This window comes from Cynocephalus volans, chromosome 1 (genome assembly GCF_027409185.1).
Source record: "Cynocephalus volans isolate mCynVol1 chromosome 1, mCynVol1.pri, whole genome shotgun sequence".
NCBI lineage: Eukaryota > Metazoa > Chordata > Mammalia > Dermoptera > Cynocephalidae > Cynocephalus > Cynocephalus volans.
The window spans coordinates 31,692,554-31,713,114 of NC_084460.1; the positions used below are offsets into that span (position 1 = coordinate 31,692,554).

The 20,561-nt window shown below is 43.1% G+C and overlaps 1 protein-coding gene and 1 non-coding gene across 5 annotated transcripts in view; one reads left to right on the forward strand and one right to left on the reverse strand.

Annotated features, from left to right (window-relative positions):
• PHF20 (PHD finger protein 20) overlaps nt 1-19,501 on the forward strand; it is a 148,207-nt gene extending 128,706 nt beyond the window's left edge. For all 4 annotated transcript variants that reach the window (XM_063101036.1, XM_063101043.1, XM_063101038.1 and 1 more), the window contains 5 exons: nt 2,006-2,105; nt 4,896-5,091; nt 10,354-10,759; nt 12,468-12,651; nt 16,964-19,501. In XM_063101036.1, coding sequence (XP_062957106.1) covers nt 2,006-2,105; nt 4,896-5,091; nt 10,354-10,759; nt 12,468-12,651; nt 16,964-17,106 — 1,029 coding nt within the window. In that variant the 3' untranslated portion in view covers nt 17,107-19,501. The remainder of the gene's footprint in view (nt 1-2,005; nt 2,106-4,895; nt 5,092-10,353; nt 10,760-12,467; nt 12,652-16,963) is intronic.
• Nucleotides 2,492-2,598, reverse strand: LOC134365158 (U6 spliceosomal RNA). Its single transcript, XR_010021942.1, has one exon. It is a non-coding gene; the product is annotated as a U6 spliceosomal RNA (small nuclear RNA).
• Nucleotides 19,502-20,561: the final 1,060 nt, after the last annotated feature.

A 20,561-nucleotide genomic window follows, 5' to 3' on the forward strand; every position in this document is an offset into this window, starting at 1 on the left:
CTGGCTGTTAATTTTATAATTCTATCTAGTTCCAGCTATTAATTTATTATTTTATTGGGGCCACATTATTATTATTATTATTATTTTTTTTCTGACCCGGTAAGGGGATTGCAACCCTCGGCATGGTGGGGTCTGCACCACGCTCAGCCAGTGAGTGCACCGGCCATTCCTATATAGGATCCGAACCCACGGCCTCGGCTCCACCAGTGCTGCACTCTCCCAAGTGAGCCACGGGACTGGCCCAGGGCCACATTATTTTTATAGATTAACTCAAAGAGAATTGATATCCTTATGATATTGATTCTTGCTGTCCAGGAGTAGGGTGCACTATACCATTGACTTAAGTCTCTGTGGTCTTCAAGTAGTATTTTTAAATTTTCTTCATAGAGATCTTGCATGTTATGTTTATTAGATATTTTATGTTTTAGGTTATTCTTCTCATTCATTTCTGAATTTAAACTTAAAAAGAAAATGTATTTTAGCCATACCCATATGAAAAAAATATTCTGAATTTTGAAACGTAGAAGTATTTGATTCATTTTTAGTAAATCCTAGTTCTCAAGACACTTACAAAATCATTGGTGAGGCAGACTTTCATTCTTAATTATTAGTCTGTTTTCTGCTACTGCCTTTGTCTTGTACACTTTAATTTTCATTTGTGAGCCTTAATTTCCTCATCTGTAAATTGAAGAATCTGGATCAGGTGTTATCTGAAGTCTCTCTTTCAGCTCTGCCCCTGGTGATTCTGATGTGATTAGCTTCCTAGAAGCCTTACATCTGCCCAGGGAAGCCCTCTTGATGCTGGGGCCTACCTGACTCCAAGTGGTTGAGGACTTTCTGAGCTTTGGATTTCTAATCCCTTGTGGTCAGGCTGGTGGCTCACCATCGAGGTTGTGCTAGGAAGCTCAGTGTCTACCTTCCAGGGCTAATCTGCATTGCTGAGTAGTTAAAGTTTTAGGGTCCTGGTTTAGAATTGCTTGAAATGTCCTAGTATTTCCTTGGGAGTCTGCCTTTCCTCTTCATTCCCTCCTCTGGACTCTTAGCCTTAGACTTACTATCCTCAGGCTATCTACATGTCTCCCCATGCTGCCCTCGTTTTTAACTCCTTCCTTGTTCTCTCTCTGCCTCCTTCCCTCCTCCGCCCGCCCCGTTCTCCCTGATACCCAGGGAAAGTATACCAGGAACTATCTTTGCAGTGATCCAGGCTTGTGTTCTGATTCACCTTTGTCTCTTATCAGCTGTGTAACCTTTGGTAAGGTTTAGGAGAATAAATGCAAATTGCTAACCAGTGATTACTCCAGGAGGCATCAAAGTGAATTGGCTTGCCTTTTAGTAGTTGTAGCTTAATACATAAAGCTATGTCCTGGGCTCTATAATAGGATCTTTTACACATCACCCATTGAATCCTCACAAACATCCCCATGGGGTGGGTTGGAATTGTATCCCATTTTGTAATAGGGAAACTGAAGGACAGGAAGAAGTAACCTGTGCAGAGTCACACAGCTTAATGAATGTCTAAGCCATAATTCAAACTCAAATTTTTGTCACTTCAAGTTAGCCTTTCTCTAAGGATTTGAGAAATTTTCAGTCGATCCCCATAAAGTCATCAGGAAAGTGAGAGTCTCTAGAAATGGGAGAGAAAACAGCATTATTCTGAGATCAGCACTTTTTAATAGATCTAAATGTTCTTTATCTGTGCTGTCCAATACAGTAGCTGCTAGCCTCCTATGGCTATTGAGCACTTAAGATGTGGCTAGTGAGACTAAGGAACTGAATTTTTGACTTGTTAATTTAAATGTAGAACCATGTGTGGCCAGTGGCTACCGTATTAGTGCAGTTCCAGATGTGTGCCCATAGCTCAGTTCCATAGCCGTCAGTAGGGAGTACTACTCCCTCCCCTCTCCTTCTGCCCTCCCAAGCCCTTCCTCCCCCATCAGGTGGGTCATACTTTTGGATGGAGGATACCTTCTGAGTTTAATTTTTGTCGCTTCTTTAATTCTAACAGTGTGAAGAGTGCCAGTGCTGGCAGCATGGGGTCTGCATGGGATTACTGGAAGAAAATGTGCCCGAGAAATACACCTGTTATGTTTGCCAAGACCCTCCAGGTAGAGATTTCTGGAGTCAGGGATATTAACAGTATGTAGCCTTTTCCTTAGCACAGCTGGCTATGAAGCATCCTAAGTGTCTGTGGTCTTGAGACTCATCTCTCCAGCATCAGCTAGACTCCGACTCCTCCTTGACTTTGTTGCTCGCCCACCTGGTGGCCAGCTGTTCTGAATGTAGCAGTAAGAGTGTCTGTGTGAAGAGGCTTACATAGAAGAAGGTCTGGCCTTGAGCTGGAACTTTTTCTTTTCTTTAATTGTGGTTAAAAAGGAAAAAAAAAAAGATCTACCCTCTTAACAAATTTGAAGTGTACAGTATTGTTAACTGTAAGCACAATATTGTACAGCAGATCTCTAGAACTTCCATCTTGCGTGACTGGTACTCTACAAAAAATATGGAACACTTCATGAATTTGAGTGTCATCCTTGTGCAGGGGCCATGCTGATCTTTTTTATATTGTTCCAGTGTTAGTGTATGTGCTGCTGAAGTGAGCACCTTTTCCTTTTCTTGAGACCTCATGAAGATGGGCATGTGGTCTCTGTCCTTGGCTCTTGGGGCCTGTTGGAGGGTTAGAAACTTACCTTTGCTCCCTGTGGCAACATCTGCCCTCACTGCCACCTCAAGTGGAAGAGGAAAGGCATGGTTGCATAGAGGAGTCGCTACCCAGAGGAGTGACTTAATTTCTTAGCAGGGTCATGGCTACAGGGGTCACTTGTGGCTCTTGAATGCCTCTTTCCAGAAGGGGTGGATTAGAAATCTGTGGTTCTTGTCTTGCTGTCAGTGGCATGGTGACATCATCTCCCTTCACCACCTGTAAGGTCTGCCCTCAGCTTCAGCACCCCAGTTCCCTTACAACTAGACGATGCATGAGAGCCTCTGCTTCTGTTATTCCTTTTGGTTGTATGAAGAGGGCCTGGTATGAGCATCTGCTCCCATTTTTGCTTATGAGGAAGAAATTGATGCCCAGAGGATACAAATGACTTTCCTAACCTCATAAAGCAAATTGGAATTAGAACTGGCTTGCGGGGCCAAATCTCTTGATTTTGCTGGTTGTATAGGGAGGGACTGGCCACCCAGTTTTTTTTTCCAGCAAGCATGTCCCGTCTGGGCCTGATGACCTCTATTGTGACACTGTGTCTCCTTGTACTAGATTAGTCCATAGACAGAGAAGAATCTGCCTCCATTTGTCCCTTTATCCCAAGGAAGGAATATGCTCAGAAGATTAGACAGGTGAGCAAATAGGCCCAGAAGGGACATGACTGGCTCAAGATCACTCTACCAGTCAATGCCAGACAGGCCATGAGAACCAGTTGCCTCTGACCTATGTCTTATAAAACAGGTAGTACTGCTCTGAATCCTGCTGCTCTTGTCACTGCCTGCAGCAGCTGCCTCTGAGGTTCCCCCATGTAATCCAGAGGGCTCCTTTGGGCACCTTTTAAAAGTTTTTTTGTCTACCTTATTTTCTCTCCACTTTTCCACATTTAGAAATCACACACACCATCTTCATCAAGTCCTGTGCACCTTCTGAACTTCTATAACTTTAGTCGCCAGGACTGTGAATAGACTTTTCCTTGAACTGAATGTCTCTCATAGAGTCTGCATATATATAGACTGTTTGACTCTGTAGTGGGTTGGGCCAAAAGTTTAACCTAACAGATTCATTTTTTAAAGGTTACTTAAAAATGTTTTTAACAGAATCCTGGTATATACCCAACCATGTGCGTTAGGAAAGCCAGAAAGAGCCCAAGGACCTTCAAAGGGATTACCTGGGTTATTTCAGGGCTTTTTGTAGATATTGACAAGTGAACAACAGTCTGGTTGAAAGCTGTTCTCTGGGCTTTTGGAGCAGGAAATGTTGCCGAGTCACATGTGCTTAAGTTTTCAGTCCTTCCTAAGGAGCCCTGTAATAAACAGGACCACAGAAGCCATCCAGTTCATTTGTCATTGTAACAGTTGGGAAACAGAGCTCTAGAGAAGGGAAAGGGGCCTGATCATATATTTAGTTAGGTGGTAGGTGGTGCAGTTGGAGGGGGTCTTGGAGCTTCTTTCCACTAGTTTGATAAATCCATTCCAGATGCCTTTTGCCAGGCACTGGGGATACAAACCGTGAACAAGATGGTTCATACTCTTCTGGTTCTTAGTGAGGTTGGGGGCCAGAAACAGATGTTAAAACATGTTAAACAAACAAGGCTGTGTTACATAGTGATGAATGCTGTGAGTAGGGAAGGCAATAGGTAGAGAATGACTAGGAGGCACTGAGAGGCTCTCTTAACTTTGGGAGGTAGCAGAAGGTCTTTCCGAGGAGGTGGTAAGGAGCCAGCCCTGCAAAGGCCTTGGGCTGTAGTGCTCCAGACAAAGGGGGTGCTAGAGCAAAGATCCTAAGGCTGGAAAGAGTTTGTGTTCCAGAAACTGAAAGGCAGTGGGAGAGGACGGAAGGAAGGAGTTGGGTCCCACAACTGGAGTTACGGCTTTGGGTTTTCTTCTGTGAACAGTAGGAAGCTGTGGAAGGTTTTAAGTAAGGGATATGATTTCAATTTAGAAATAATCCAGGTTATCACCCCACCTCTGGCCAATTCCAGGAGATCAGGAAGTGTACATGCCTTATTTACTGCCTTATTCCCAACACCCAGCATATAGTAATTGCCAAGTAAATGTACACTGGATGAATAAATGAACAATATGAACACACTGGTCCACCCTTCCTGAAGTTCATGTGGTAATTGTGTATAGTGATGAAACGGCCTGGGTTTCCTTCAGTCCATGTTTGAGCTCTCTCATTGTCACTGCTTTAGGTCAGAGGCCTGGCTTCAAGTACTGGTATGACAAGGAATGGTTGAGCAGGGGACATATGCATGGCCTGGCATTTCTAGAAGAGAACTACTCCCATCAGAATGCCAAGAAGATCGTGGCCACCCACCAGCTTCTGGGTGATGTGCAGAGAGTGATTGAGGTGCTGCACGGCCTGCAGCTCAAGATGAGCATCTTGCAGTAAGTGTGGCACCTGCAGCTGTGGGGAGGGGTCTGGCTGGCATGGCCTGGGGGTAGGAAACATTTGAGAAGAGACCTTTACTAAAAATTCTCCATTACATGATAAACATTTTTTACAAAGTAAACTTTGAGAAATATTTTACATATAATTAAGTTCATCTATTTTAAGAGTCCCTTGAGTTTTCACAAATGTTTACGACCACTGCCATAATCAAGAAATGGTATGTGTATTTATAGTTTTGTTTGTTTTTTATTTTGGTGTACAGTCTGAGTTTTTGTTTGTTTTTAGTTGTGGTAAAACTTACCATCTTAACCATTTTAAGGTATACAGTTCTGTACTGTTAAGTCATTCACACTGTTATGCAACCAGTCTCCAAACCACTTTCCATCTTGCAGAACTAAAACTCTATCCCCATTAAACAACGACTCCCCATTCCTCCTCCTCGTTGCTTTGCCTCACATGGGGTGACAGAGATGCAAAAAGGATTACTCAAAGCCCATTTCTTCTGAGCAGTGAGAAGCCCCGAAGGGGCTAATTTCCTGGAACCCTCAAGAGAGAGGCATTCCTCCTTTGGGAAATTAACCCTGAACTGGGGTTCTGTCTCAGTATTTATTCTGCAGGCCAGAAACTTACAGAAAAAGAACATAGGTGGAGTTATGGCTAAGTATAGTTTAACAATAGAAGCTGGTAACATCAGTGAAATAACAAAGTGACATTCCATAATGCAATTTGCAAAAGGTTAAGTCAATCCAACAACAAAAGCTTGTTCTTAGCAAACTCTTTCTTTCCCTACAGCAATTTCCTTAGTATGTTTACATAACAATACAATTCTTTATCTATGTCAGAGACTTTAGCCTGGGGAAAGTTTTCTGTCTTTTGCTAAGGTTAACATTTCTATATGTAATTTTATTTTACGTTATTATTATTATTATTATTATTATTATTTTAAAGATTACTGGTAAGGGGATCTTAACCCTTGACTTGGTATTGTCAGCAGCACGCTTACCCAGTGAGCTAACCAGCCATCCCGATATAGGGACCTGAACCCATGGCCTTGATGTTATCAGCACCACACTCTCCCAAGTAAGCCATGGGCCAACCCTTTTATATGTAATTTTTAAAAGTTAGGTTATACCTGAAACTACAGGTCTTTGGAGGCTAGGCCGTGTGAAATACATTTGTTTTATAAATGTTAGTATCCTCCACACCTTTTTTCCAGCCCCTGGCAACCACTGTTCTACTTTCTGTCTCTATGAATTTGACTTCTCTAGACACCTCAAAAAAGTGGAATCATACAGTATTTGTCTTTTTGTGATTGGCTTCTTTCACTTTGCATAATGTCCTCAAGTTTCATTCATGTTATATAGCATGTGTCAGAATTTCCTTTTTTTAAAGGCTGAATAACATTCTATTGTATATATATACCACATTTTGTTTATCCTCTCATCCTAAGCATTCCTGGTTGGTAAACAAAGTGAAACTGAAATGCTAGAAGAGATATTGTTGGCAGGCCTGCTCTCTAGCGTAGTGGTTTCTCAATAAAAATGTCTCTTGGTGGTTTGTTCATACAGAAAAGTTTTAGGCCTTTTGGAGCTGGACTTTTGGCTTTTAGTGGCCAGAAGTTTGAGGAGTGAAATTGAGTGTGAATTCCCTTCTGTGGTTGCATTCTACATGTCAGATGACCCATGTTCGTGTAAGCTCTGATAAAGATGTATGGCTCTTATAGGGGTCTGTTTGTTTTGTGACATACTTACTTTACCAAATACAGCAACTGGGGCCTTGAGTGGGGCAGCCATTCTTCCATGTTTCCTGGTAGGGAGCCAGGACCAGAGCCTAAGTCTTGGTTCCTGTCAAGTCCTTGTTCTTCACCTCTCTAACTGCCTCTCCTCAGTGATACTGCATGGCCTTGTGAACATCTTTTGGTTTTGTATTGCCTGCAGGAGGAACTGCTGCTCTTCGGTAACGTTTTCTCAAGTTCTCCCATGAACCTTCCCATTGGAGACCATTTTAGTTAAATCATAAACAATGACAGACTAGTGCCCTGTGTGAGTTAAGATTTGATGGGCCACTCACTGACAAAATGTCCTTTATGTTGATTAGTCCTGGAGGCCTCCTGGTGCCAGGCAGAATAGAGCGTCAGAGCCTGAGATGGAAGGCTGGGAGTCTGCTTCCTATCATGCTGTCCACACACAGAGACCTGCCTTCAAGTTCTGGCATGACAAAGAGTGGTTAAACAGGGAACATTCAACAAGGGTCTGTATTGGTTTGGGTAAAAGCTAAGCTGCTATAATAAAGGCCCTCAAAATAGAGGCTCAAACAAAATGGAAGTTCCTTTCTCTCATAATGAATGGTTCAGGGGTAGGCAGGGGTCTTAGGCCAGGTAGGTGGGCTTTCTCCAGGATTCCGGCCATGGACTTGGGGAGTAGGTTTCCTTCTGTCTTACTGTTCTGGAATTCTCCCAGGATTATCTTCATCTGTACAGTCTACCTATGTGTTGGCTCTGCCCCAGCCCCCTGGAGGGGGAAAAGAGAAAAAGGAGAGGACAGATAGTTTCATGGACACACCTGACTGCAGGGGAGGCTAGCCAGGTCGCCAAACTCAGGGGTAGGAGTGATGGTGAGTATAAGAGAAAGAGGAGAGGACGGACGCTGGGGCAGTTAGCAGTTGCTGTGATGGTGTCCCTTGAGGTGAACTGAATCAAATGACAGCCCTGGATAGGATGTCAGAGACCAGGCAGTTCTCTCACATTTTATAAAATAGGAAAAGTTTACCCCAACCACATAAACCAAATGGGTTTGTTCTTAATGAGATGCTGGAAATGGACTGAAGTAGGTGGAAGGTGGTCCACGTGAGGAAAACCTCATGATGGTAAGCTTTGCTGTAGTTCTTCCCATTTGAGAATTCCATCAGATGCTGTTCCCTTCCTTCTCACTGAAATGCCAGTGCTCCTGGCCCTGTCCCATGTCTGGGAGCCTTGCCCCGTCTGAATCCTTGTTTAGATCCTTCATCTTTATAGAAGCAACTTTGTTTATACTGGAATTAACTCTGAGTTCTGGCAATTCAGAAGAGGATATAGGGAGATCTTGTTAGTCCTTAAGAATGGAGAAAAAAATCTTGAAAAAGGGGGAGGTGGCCCCAATATATCCGTGTACACATTGGTAGTCTCTGCTGTTCTGTGCTCTGGGTCTTTATTCTCAGAAATATTGTTCCCGAGTCACATCGTGAATTCATTTTCAAAGGCAAATGATAAAACTGGGGGTAACTTCAGAGCATCTCATTTAAAAAAAAAAGTGGCATGGATGGCTGTGCACACCTTCTTCATGATTGACAGGGCTTACAAGGAAAGGCCAGGGTCATCCTGTGAGGAGGAGTAGCTGGGGCTTCAGATCTTAGCTGGGAGACTGAAAGTTGTAGGAGGGAGACTGTGAATTTTATGAAGAGCAGGTCTATACTGTGGCTTATGTGCTCCATGTTAACAGGTTTCTGATGGCAGTGGACCCGAAAGTTAACAGTGACTCCCATTTCCCCTGTGTGGTTATGATTTCAGAGGTGTGTCTGAGTTCTTGGGTAAGTTCCTGGTATAGGCTCTGATAGCCTGCCTGGAGGTGGCCCAGGGACCCAGACTGTCTTGGTGCCAGTTCTTTCCTCTCCTTCACTGGATAAGAGTGGTATGGGATTGCTGGAGTGGGAGAGCTGAGAAAGGATAGTTGCAGGCCCTTCGTAGTAGAACTTTAGGTTGTGCAACGTCGCTCTGTGCCTTCACGTTCATAGTCAATTCCACTTCCACAGGAAGGCTTTAGGTAAGAGGCAGAGGTACCCATATATGGGAACTGCTGGTGACTTAAGCTGCTGATCTGCTCTCAGTATTTCTTACTGGGGGCTGGGAAGGCACTGTTGGCAATTATCTTGTGGGATAATTCTTTTTGTGGGATTGCCTGAGCACTACAGGATGTTTAGTGTCCCCGGATTCTATGAACTAAATGCCAGTAGTACCCCTCAGACGTTATGACAATCAGAAAGTCCCCACATGTTTCTAAACACATTTCTAAATGAACTAAATGTGAGTAGCACCCTTCTGTCCTCTCACTTGCTTCCAAACACCTCCTGGAGGGCACTGCCATTCCAGCTACGAACTATTGGTAGCTGAGTGACCTAACTCAAGAATCCCACTGTTTTTTTGCAGTTTCTTACTCTCTCCTCTTCTTTTTTACTTTCTTTCTTCCTTCTGTTTAATGATCAAAGGTTATAATGGACGTTCTGGGTGGTAAAGAAGAGTTAAAAGGTAAAGTTTATCTAAAGTAGTGACTTTTAAACTTTTAAAAATATATATTCCACAGTAAAGAAATACATTTTATGTCACTCGTACATGTAATGAGGCTAACATTTTACAAAACATCTCCCCTTACTTAGAGTAGTAGACTCTGGCATTTTCTATTTAATTCTTTTCCCATTTTTACAATTGATTATGATCCAATAAATTAATTTAATGATCCTCTGGGTCGAAACTCAAGCAGTGAGTGATTCTGGGAAACTAAAGTCATACACAGAGTTTTATGTGTACATACATGTAGGCACAGCTTTCAACAGATTGTCAGAGGAGTCTGTGGCCCTAACGAGTTAAGAATCTCTGTCTTTTTCTTTAATAACAAACTTTTCGTTTTGGAATGGTGAGAACAGAAGATTTTAGAAGAATTTATTAGTGGCCTGTACATAAATGACAGTTTCCCCCGTACCCCGGGTCATCATTGCATTTTCGTAATTGAATGCCATTGCCTGTCAGGATTTTCATGACTGTTTATTAATAAGTTTATTTTTAGTAAGCCACATTTGAAGAGTACTTTACCATCAACAAAGTATTTCTGTTCAAATTAATTCACTTACAAAAAAATTCACTTAATCTTTATAAAACTCAGTGGTCGATGGCAGATGGATGATTAGCCCAGTTTCACAGAGGAGCAAGCAGGGATGAGGATAGTTGAGTGGGTGGCCCAACTGCACTGCTGATCAGTGGCTGAGTTCAGCTGCAGTCAGGTTTTCCAACTGCAAGTCCAGTCCCACTGGCTGCATGTGTCTACAGTGGGAGCTTGCAGGGAAGTGGTCTCCTAAGAGACCAAGGTTTCATATTCCCTCTTGCTTAGCAAATGGTAGTTTGTAGCCAAATGGCCCGAGTGCGAGCTGCTCTTCCTACTGGGAAAGCGTTGAGAAGCCCCCACAATGGTGCCAGTTACTCCAAAGCCCTTTTCTGTTTGCCCTCCCAACAGAAGCAAGGAGCATCCTGACCTGCAGCTGTGGTGTCAGCCTTGGAAGCAGCACTCAGGAGAGGGGAGATCTCGTTCCAAACACATCCATGTCACTGACGCCAAGAGCAAGGAGGAAGCCCCAAGCTATAGAACTTTGAACGGGGCGGTGGAGAAGCCCCTGCCCCTGCCTCTGCCCTTGCCCCGGTCTGTGGAAGAGTCCTATATCACCAGTGAGCACTGCTACCAGAAGCCCCGCGCCTATTACCCTGCGGTGGAGCAGAAGCTGGTGGTAGAGACGCGGGGCTCGGCCCTCGACGATGCGGTCAACCCCCTCCATGAGAATGGTGATGATTCTCTCTCCCCACACCTGGGCTGGCCTCTAGACAGGAGCAGGGGGGACAGTGATTCCAAACCCAGCTCCCCAAAGGTATGTGGCTCACTTGTACTTGTTCTTCATTCAGTGAGTACTTGTAGATTTTCTTCCTAGGGTTAAATGTTCTGTGGAAGATGTTTATTAATAAAACTGTATTTAAATTTGTTTATTGTGGAGGTGGATGTATTTTGGTCAGTTAAAGCGGGCGCAAAGTCAAGAGCCCACTTTGCCAAAGATCATTGGTTCCAGGAAACACTCACAACTTGGCATAGTCAATGGGGGAGGTGGTGGAGAGGTGGGAAGTAGCAAGGAGAAAAGGGTTGGTTAGAACTTGAAAAATAAAACTAAGTCAGGAAAACTTAGTTAATCTGTAACAGTTTAGATTACAATTGCAAGTAGGTGCTCATTCTTAGCGTGAGCAAACAGTGAGTCCACTTTTTGTTAGGCATGGTTTTTTTTATTACAATTGTATGATAGCTTTACTTTGACCTCTAAGTTCACAGCCCTGTCAGAAGAGTCCGTTCTGTCAAAATATTAGATGGTTTCATCAGTTTTCTTAAGGGCTACTCTCAGTTTTTTGTTGTTTAAGTCATTCTCTCCTGGAACCTCCTGGTGTCATCCTCATTGCCAATGCCTGATTGTGCCCTGTCCTGAGTTGTTGGGGAGGCTTTGTGTGGTTTGAAAGCTTCTTTGTCCTTACCTTCACAGACTTTATCCTGTGGGTTGCTATCACAAGCATTAAATACATTGTAGCATATTGCTAGGAGGGAGCATCCTAGACTATAAAGACATTAAGGATGGGGCATTGTACCTCATTCATCCTTGTGCCCTTGCCAGTGTCCAAATAGTGGTGGGCAAGGGTGATAAGGACATAGTCTTTTGAGACAAACCCAGTTTTTAGTCTGGGCGCAGCCACTTACTGAGTGATTCTGAGCCAGTTATTCACCTCCCTGATCAGACCTGTTTCCTCACCTGTATAATGGAGCCAGGGACAGTGCCTCCTCAGTTGTTGTGGAACCTGTTTGTGAAAAGCTTTCTGCAAATTGCTTTGCACATAGTAAGCATTAAATAAATATTAGCTAGAATCTATTTCATTTCAAATGAATGAATGAAAGGTTGAGATCCCAACCCACAGAAAAGGTTTGTAGTTCTTTGGACTAGGCAGATTTCCTAGAGGTGTTTGGCACATTATGCAAAATCAGGAAATACTGGGCCTACACAAGGCAAGCAGGTTTAAAAATCTCTTCCACTGATGTAGAGCTGACTGTAAGCTGGTACTGTTTTTATATACCTTATCCTATTTCATCCTCATGAACCTTCAAAGTAGATTTTACTACCTCCATCTACCCACTGAGGGAACAGAGGCTCAGAGGCATGAAGTAACTCATCTATGGTCACACATTGAGCAAGAGACAGAGCTGGGACTTAAAACTTGTTTGTGTGACTCCTACGTACTAAGCCTTGTCTACACTAGCCCAGCTCTAGTCAGAACTCAGGACTCTGGAAGCCATTCTGTGAGGCCTACTTCACGCTAGGGCATTGGGCCAGTCAGTGGGAAGCAGCTATGCTCCCCTGATGTGGTTGGCATTGGTGTAGCGGGCAAGCTTCTGCCTAGTGCCCAAGTGGGAAGGAGGAAAGGAATATAGGGATTTGAAGTATTTAAACCACAACTGGTTTTTCAGATGGTAGTGAGCACTGGCTGGTTGGAAAAGAGTCTGGGGGCTATCTCCACTCAGTAACTTAAATGGCATTGCATCTCCAGGTGAGGGAATATGTCTCCAAAAAGGTCCTACCAGAGGAAGCCCCTCCTCGGAAGCTGCTGGACAGAGGTGGAGAGGGGCTGTTGAGCTCCCAGCACCAGTGGCAGTTTAACCTGCTGACCCACGTGGAATCTCTTCAGGATGAAGTCACACATAGGATGGACTCCATTGAGAAGGAGCTGGATGGTAGGGCTTTTTGCTTGGCCCCTGCCCATTGGCGTGCACTCTGATCCCTCCCTTTTCCCCCACCCCCATCCCATGAGCGGCTTTCTGAACACCCCAATCTGGCTCTTAAGTTACAGCTGTATTCTTGCCTCCTTTTCAGCCTCACCTCAATTCTGTTCTCCCCTCAAGATGGACAAGCCTTACTTTTAGTATTTATTAGGCACTTATAAGGTCTGCATGATGTCAAGGGTCCTGCCACACTTGCCCAGTCCCTTCTGCAAAGGCCAGTATGCAGGAGAGCAGCTGGACTCTGCTTGTAGGAAATGTGCAGTCTGAGCAAATCTTTACTAACAAAGTTCTGTGGGAAATCAAAATTTTGACTTGAGTTATTAGGATGTCTGAGGATTTACTCTGAAAAGGCTTTTATTTCAAACTTTGATAAATTCTAAAATGAAGTCCACTCCTCTTTAGCCAGTAAAGATTTAAGAACTTGACTGAGTCATTTGGGTAGCCTTGGATATTTCTCCCATACGTTGGTGGCAGTGGACTGGCTCGGAGGGCTGAACTTGTGATGATGATCATGATCAAGTTCAGTCTCTCTTGTTCCCCAGGAAGTTGCCAGTTTGGCTTTTTGAAGACAAAATTCTTTCTTGGTTGTTCACTTTTTTCCTGATTATTTGTTTTCACCTTAGAAATGGAGCCTAATTAAGAAGTAAATGCTTTATTTGAGGATTCTGGGTACAGTCAGGCTCTGATTGCTATAACTAGGGATAGAAAACAACTTCTATGAAATAACTCAAAAATACCATATATTGTACAGGCTAGGGTCATGAGGTGTGGCGATGTATGGCTAAGCCATGCCAAGGGAGGAGAATGCCAACAGGAAGGCTTCCTGAAGTTCCTAGGACTGAAGCTAAGTCTTCGAGGATGATGTTTTCTGCTGGAAAGGGGTGACCCAAGGTAGATGATGAGAGGACTGGCTCAACTGGAACAGGGGTTGCCCCGTGGAAGGACGGTGAGAGAGAGAGCAAGCGAGCGAGCAGTTGAGGAGGCACACATGAGACCTACCTGTGCTCAAACTGATGTTCTGCCCCTGAGGCAAACCTGAGGGCATTCTTGAACCGTGTTTCTGTCTCTCTTTAACTCCTGAAAGGTTTCTTTGGGCTCCTTAGAATTGCAACTGATGCCATTGTCTGTGAAAAATATGCTATTAGAGAGCCAAGAGGATTGAATACCAGACTGAAAATTGTAAATTTTGAGAGCCTGGCAGTAGGAGTGGCTCGGGTCCCTGAGAGGGGGCTTAGCACCATGGAAATGCTGAAGGACCCTGCCCTTAGAAAAGAAGACAGAGCCTGTGCTTATCTTGCCTCCTTTCCCCTCCTAGCCCAGCTGGGGCCTCTCCAGCCCTGGGCTCACCAAGTGAGCAGAGTGGCGAGGATAAGCCTGGGCTCCCATCTCTGGCCTCCCAGAGGACTTCCTGTGTGTCCCGCTGATTGGGGATCACATAATCTGTACATGTTCAAATACTACAGACCCCAAGAGCTACCAAGAAGCATAGAAATCCATAATAAAGCTTAAGGATTTTATTTAGGTAAACAGACTTTTGCATTGTGTTTAAGATTTATCATAACCCTTCTTAGGATCAACTCTTTAGTTCATTTAAAAACCATCAAGATAAACTGAGCTTTTGTAGGAATTTCGATGTAATATTCCTTTTTTAAAAAGCATAGTAAGCTATTATATTGACTGATATATTTTAAAGCGTCATTGTGTTACTACTAACCATTATTTAATAATTTATGTAGCTACATGAACAGTACTTTAAAACTAAAAGACAAAGGATATTTAATGACCATGAAAAGTAAAATATTAAACCTTTTAGCATTAGAAATATTTTCTTTAAGAAAAAGTGTTAACTAAAAGAAAAAAGAAAAATAAAAAATGTTACCTTAGTGAACAATGGCATCTATTACAAATGATCTTGGAGAATGTATTTGAAATGAAACTTTTCCTTTGTAACCTTCTGTTGTGCTAGCAATCCTTAAGAGAAATTTGGGAGGATGATACAACACATGGTGTGGAGAGGGCTGGCCTGCTGGCTGTTGGGATCCAGAGGAGGTGCTGTTGACCTCTGTTCTTCAGCTGAGCAGAACTAGAGAGGCAGCTTCCATTTCAGGAGCTCCAAACACTCCTGTTAACCAAGCTCACAGATTGAGTGGCTTAGGCTCTTCTAGTCTGCCCATTGGTGCTCTTCTCCCTGTGCATGCCTCCTGGGCTACCGTGGTATTGGGGTGTCTTTGATGAGCCTGGAACCAGATCCAGAGTAATTAAGGTGACTTTAAGAGGGGCCTGTCAGCAAAGGTCATCTTACCGAAGACTGACTCGCTCACTCTCCCTCCTTCCCTCCCTCTCTGTCCCCCCAGCTGGTCCTGACTGCCTTATCTCCATTTATTCTTTTTTTTTTTTTTGCGGCTGGCCAGTACTGGGATCCAAACCCTTGACCTTGGTGTTATAACGCCATACTGTAACCAACTGAGCTAACCAGCCAGCCCTTCTCTGTTTATTCTTGTGCTTATTTGCTGAGCAGTCCCATCTCCTTCTAGTTTTATTTTGAAAAGCCTTACTGATGTATTGAAACTGGTCACTATGGAGTTTTTCTTGCTCAGGAGGCCACCAGTCTCTGTCAAGTGACTTTGATCCCATACTCTTGGTTTTCAAGTTTAGAGAAAGCAGTCTTGTTTTTCTTATTTCCAAGTCCTTGTACTTGCTGGGATCAGGAGGATGGAAACTTCCTCCACCTTGGAACCCCCAAATTTTAACAAGAAATATGGTGGAGGAGGGTGAGCTATGCAGAGCCCAGAGCAGTCAGTGTACACTTTGCTAGACCATTCGCTTATTCTCTCACTGTATTTGTTGCATGCCTGCTATGTTCCAGGCACAGCTGAGTAGAAGGGATATAGTGATAAGCAAGGCAGACTTGGCCTTTGCCCTCATGGAGCTTATCTAGTGGGAGAAGGCAGATATTAATTAAATTATCCCATTACGTATAATTACAAACCATGATAAGTGCTCATAGGACAGCATGTAATACTATAGCACCCTTAACACAGGGACCTGATTCAGGGTGTAGAGTTAGGGAGGGCTTCCCTAAAGAGTAACTTGCAGGGAACAATGTATTTAGAAAGGTGGAGAGGAAGGTAGGGCTGGGTCTGAAGAGAGAGGGTTGTGTGGTATGCTGCAGGCTGCTTGAAGGCTAGGCACTGGGTAGGTCTTCCTCTTTCTGCACTCCATGGTCCAGATGATGCTCAGTACAGGTTGGCTCATGGACTAGAAAGGCTACCGGCAGGCTGGAGTAAGCACAGGGTCTACCTGGAAGAGCTGGCTCTTGTCAAAGGTGCAGGGTTCCCAGATGGCCTCTCCCCAAATGCCAGAGCTTCAGGGTAGCTTAGAGAAGGACAAACATCTTTCTGTAGAGAAAAACCTGCTCTCACAAGCAAGACAGCTTTCTAGATATTGAACCAGTTATAATCAAGTGTATTAGCACCTAGACATCTTACATTACTTAATGAGAGAAAATTAAAATCAGAGTATTCTGCGCCACTGATGATTATTTATCAATCAAGGATTAATATGAGGCAATTCAGAATTTATGGTGATAAAAACAGACCTTATAGGGCTGGCCCATAGCTCACTTGGGAGAGTGTGGTGCTGATAACACCAAGGCCATGGGCTTGGATCCCTATATAGGGATGACTGGTTAGCTCACTTGGGAGAGTGTGGTGCTAACAACACCAAGTCAAGGGTTAAGATCCCCTTACTGGTCATCTTTAAAAATAAAAAAAAAAAAACAGACCTTACAGATAAAAACAGTCCATGTACACCAGGCTCTGTGATTTCCAACATGGGAAAGCTTTATAAAGAGTGGACAGCAACACTGAGAAAGGTGGGTCCTTCAAAACCTTTAGATTCTGCACTGTTGAATATAGTAACCACTAGCAATGTGTGGCTATTTAATTAAAATTGAATAAAATTTAAAATTTAGTTCCTTAGTTGCTACATATAGTCAATGGCTACTGTGTTGCACAGCACAGACATAAACCATTTCCATCATTACAGAAAGTTCTTTTTGACTCTGCTGTTCTCAAGCATTTGAGCTTTGTCCTAGGAGTGATAACTTTGTAGAACAGGTGTTGGGACAGTGTTGGCTGAAATGGTCCTCCCTCCTTTCCCCCCATGAGTGCACAGATGGGATAAGGTACTGCAGCTCTTGCTGATGGTCTTCACGTCAAGTATTGGGAGCTCATTGGGTCTTGTCTCTCTCTTCTGCCGACAGTGTTGGAGAGCTGGCTGGACTACACTGGCGAATTGGAGCCTCCAGAGCCGCTGGCCAGGCTTCCACAGCTCAAGCATTGCATCAAGCAGCTGCTGACGGACCTGGGCAAGGTGCAGCAGATCACTCTCTGCTGCTCAACATGAAACTAACTGGGCAAGGCACCCCAAATTAAGGGGGCACAATTCCGGGGCACCGGCAGGAGGAGCTTCACATATTTAAATAAATAAACCTAGCATGCCCAATGCACATGACACAGACTGACTTCTGGGATCTGGGCAGGAGTGTGATGGACATTGGACAAAGAGGCCATTTTGGCTGCTGGATGGCAGGGCACTCTGATCTCAAAGCCTACCAAGAAGGTAGCATATAGTCTCTTGGGATTCTCTTCGTCTGTGCACATCGATGAATGAAGAGAGTCTTTTGCACAAACTTCACTTGAAATCGTGCCACTGATGATAAATGGAATGAGAGCCAAAAGTTTAGTTGGAAACAGTTGTAAATTCAATTTGTAGTTTATTTAATTGACTTTTCTGTCAGGTTGGGGCACATGCCAACCCTACTGGTTTCTGCCTGGCATAGTGTTTAGGCAGCAGGCATTATTCATTTTCCAGCTTCATGGGAATGTTGTGACTTCACTGTTCTGTGGCAGTTGGGAAGGAGCAGAGGCCTTGGCTGCCCTGCCTTCCTCGGTAGAACTCTTCACTTTTCTCACCACCTGTTTTGCATGACTTCATGGTACCAGGGACAAGTTTTGTACGCTTTTACCGAGTTGGCTGGGTTCTGGCTTTAATAGCAGAGTCCATACAGCCTGTGGAGGAACTAGAATCTCACTGTACTAAGAATCTAGGAGGAATTCTAAACTGAAGCAGGCAGGGTCTGGAACCCAGAGGACGGCATTTTCTATCCACTTCCTAATATTGACAGCTTCCCAGTTCTATTTAATGTTCAAAAAATGTTTCCCTAAATTTCAAACTCTTTCACTGTAAAGATTTGTTACAAAGAATGTGGTTTGGAGAATTACCTTATTTTATATTGTTGTAAAGAAACTTCAGATGCTACATGTGCCGCTTTTCTCCTTCCCTGCAGGGTATGTTTAATAGTTAGCATTTTCAGAATTGTTTTGTTAACATACTTTTAACACTTTAAATTTCCTGTTTGTATTATTTTGTGAGATCAAGGTGATTATGCTGCTTAAGGTCCAGGTACAACCTATTTGTACCTTTTGAGACAATATTTGTGTTACTTTTGCAGGTTACGGTTCCCTGTGTAATTGCTATATTCTGTTGTGTTTTTCCTTACTAGGCCAAGTTAAAGAAAATGTTCCATGCTTTGAGGAATGACTCAGTTCACTATTTTGTTTTCTTATCATTAAAGGAAAAAATCAAAGCACAGTTGTCCATTAACACAAGTTAATTATGGGTTTATGAATCTGTAATATTTTATGCTGCAAATATTTACTATGTAAACATGAAGTAGCCAATATCTCAATAGCAATGACAGTATCTCTGATGACCTATGGAATGGTTAGGTTTTAAGGCACAGGTCACTGTCATGAATTGGCCTCTGTATAAGATCTGTTTCAGCGAATGCTATCTAGTGATTGGTTCACTATTTGATATAAAATGAATTATAGAATAAGTATAAGTTGACCTGTTATAGCTTATCCATCAGCGGGAATACATGTGGCCATAACATCTGTAATACATCTGACACAATTCCTCTACAAGAGGCTGTTTCCCACTTAATGTCGGTGTTTCTAGCATGGGAAGAAATGCTTAAGGAGTGTGCATGGTATCTACATTATGGATAATTTATCGGACAGCTGCATTGTTAAGAATTGTGTGATGCTTGTTGGAAAAGGGAAGAAAGAGGATGATTTTCTATAGCCACAACTGTGAGGTATGATGATTGTTGTATTAGAATACCGATTTTTGTTTTCTGAAAATACATTTGTGTATCACATCTGGGGAAGCTGTAACTTTTAAGGTAGTCGATTTTGTGTTGTTCAAAGATGGAAGCAGAAACTGAATTAACCTAATTATGCCAAGTGACCATTAATGGGTTTTTGTTTAAGTTTTGTAAAGGAAATAACCCTGTTTCACTCATTGTGACTTTTGTTCTTAGGGAAGACCCTCACCCCAAGTTCTGATAACCTCAGTGTACTTCCCTAATTTAAAGCCATGTTGAGGGGCTCCATTCCCAGTTCGTGGGTCAAGTAGAATTAACCCCAAGTTGGAGCACTGGAAACTTATTTGCAAACGTTGCTGTTACCATTTAGAAATATGTGCACTACCTAAGTTTTGTCTTTTGAGAAAAACTATCCACCTATAAAAAATTGCCTTGACAAAAAACAGTTCTGGTTTGACTATCATTTCGTTTTTTTAAGTGATGAGTGTATGCAAGGTGGATCATTGATGAGCCAACATTGCACTGTGGATACATATCTGTTTACGCGCTATTAGAACAGAAGGCGCTGTATATAGAAATGTTGCTTTGAAGCAATATTTGCAAAACTTCTGTATCTGTATTTGGAAAAAATAAAACAGGTTCTTGTTGCTATGTTTCAGTTACATATTGAAATATTCTTCACTGCAATTTTAATATTATTCTTCTGTAAACATTGCCTTTTAAAGAAAGCCTGCTTTTACCTTCTAAACAGATCTATGTTTTGCAGGGAGGGAGATGCAATTCTACCAAGAAATCCCAAGAAGTTATGTAAAATATTCAACTCACTTAAGTGTCTTTCCTTAATATTCAAAAGCAAAATGCCCCACCCACATCTGGTTCATGCTTTGTGGTGGTAAGCTGCTGGTGTACTAGATTTTGATTGTTGAAAGTAGTGCAAGGAAGACATGTCTGGTCTTCCTTATATTAAGAAATGTGACATCCACTGCAATAAGACCCTTCTGAGACTAACCCAAGCTGCTTATGTACCCCAACTAGCTCCTTCCTGGGTGGGCAGCAGCCTCAAGGGGCAGAGTGGGCTTTTAAGATTTTATAGCAGGCCATTCCCATTACTTGCCAAATTCTTTCTTCCCTTTTTAAACAACGATGCTTGTTTAAAAAATACAAGGGAGCCAGTTGGAGAGACATAAAAATGAGTAGCTTCAATAATGTAAATAATTCATTAGCTCACACCAGTTCTGCTTCTTAAATCCTACCAGAGGTCTAAGATGTGGCAAGGAAGGAAGGAAGGAGCAAGTCTGGAGGCTCACAAGAACTGCTTTCTGTAAGGGGTGCAGCAAAACACATTAAAATAGCCCAAAAACTTGGGCTTTGGGGGAAGCCTATGCACGAAGGGCAGGTAGGCACGTTGGTGGCTGTATTGTTACAGAGGTAGCCAGTGAAGTGAGCATTTAACAGAACCGCCTATTTGCAGGATCCCACAACCAAATCCTGCAGGCAGGATGTATCGCTATCATCCATCTTTTCAGGTAGGAAAATGAGCTCGGATTCTGGCAAGTAAAAGGGAGAGGTGGGACTGGAACTCAGACTGCTGTAATCCCCATTTCATAGCCTCCCATTAAACAAACGAAACCTAAGTGGGTCCTTGGGAGCCCAGGAGAAAAACTTCGCAGACGTGGTGGAGGGATGGCCC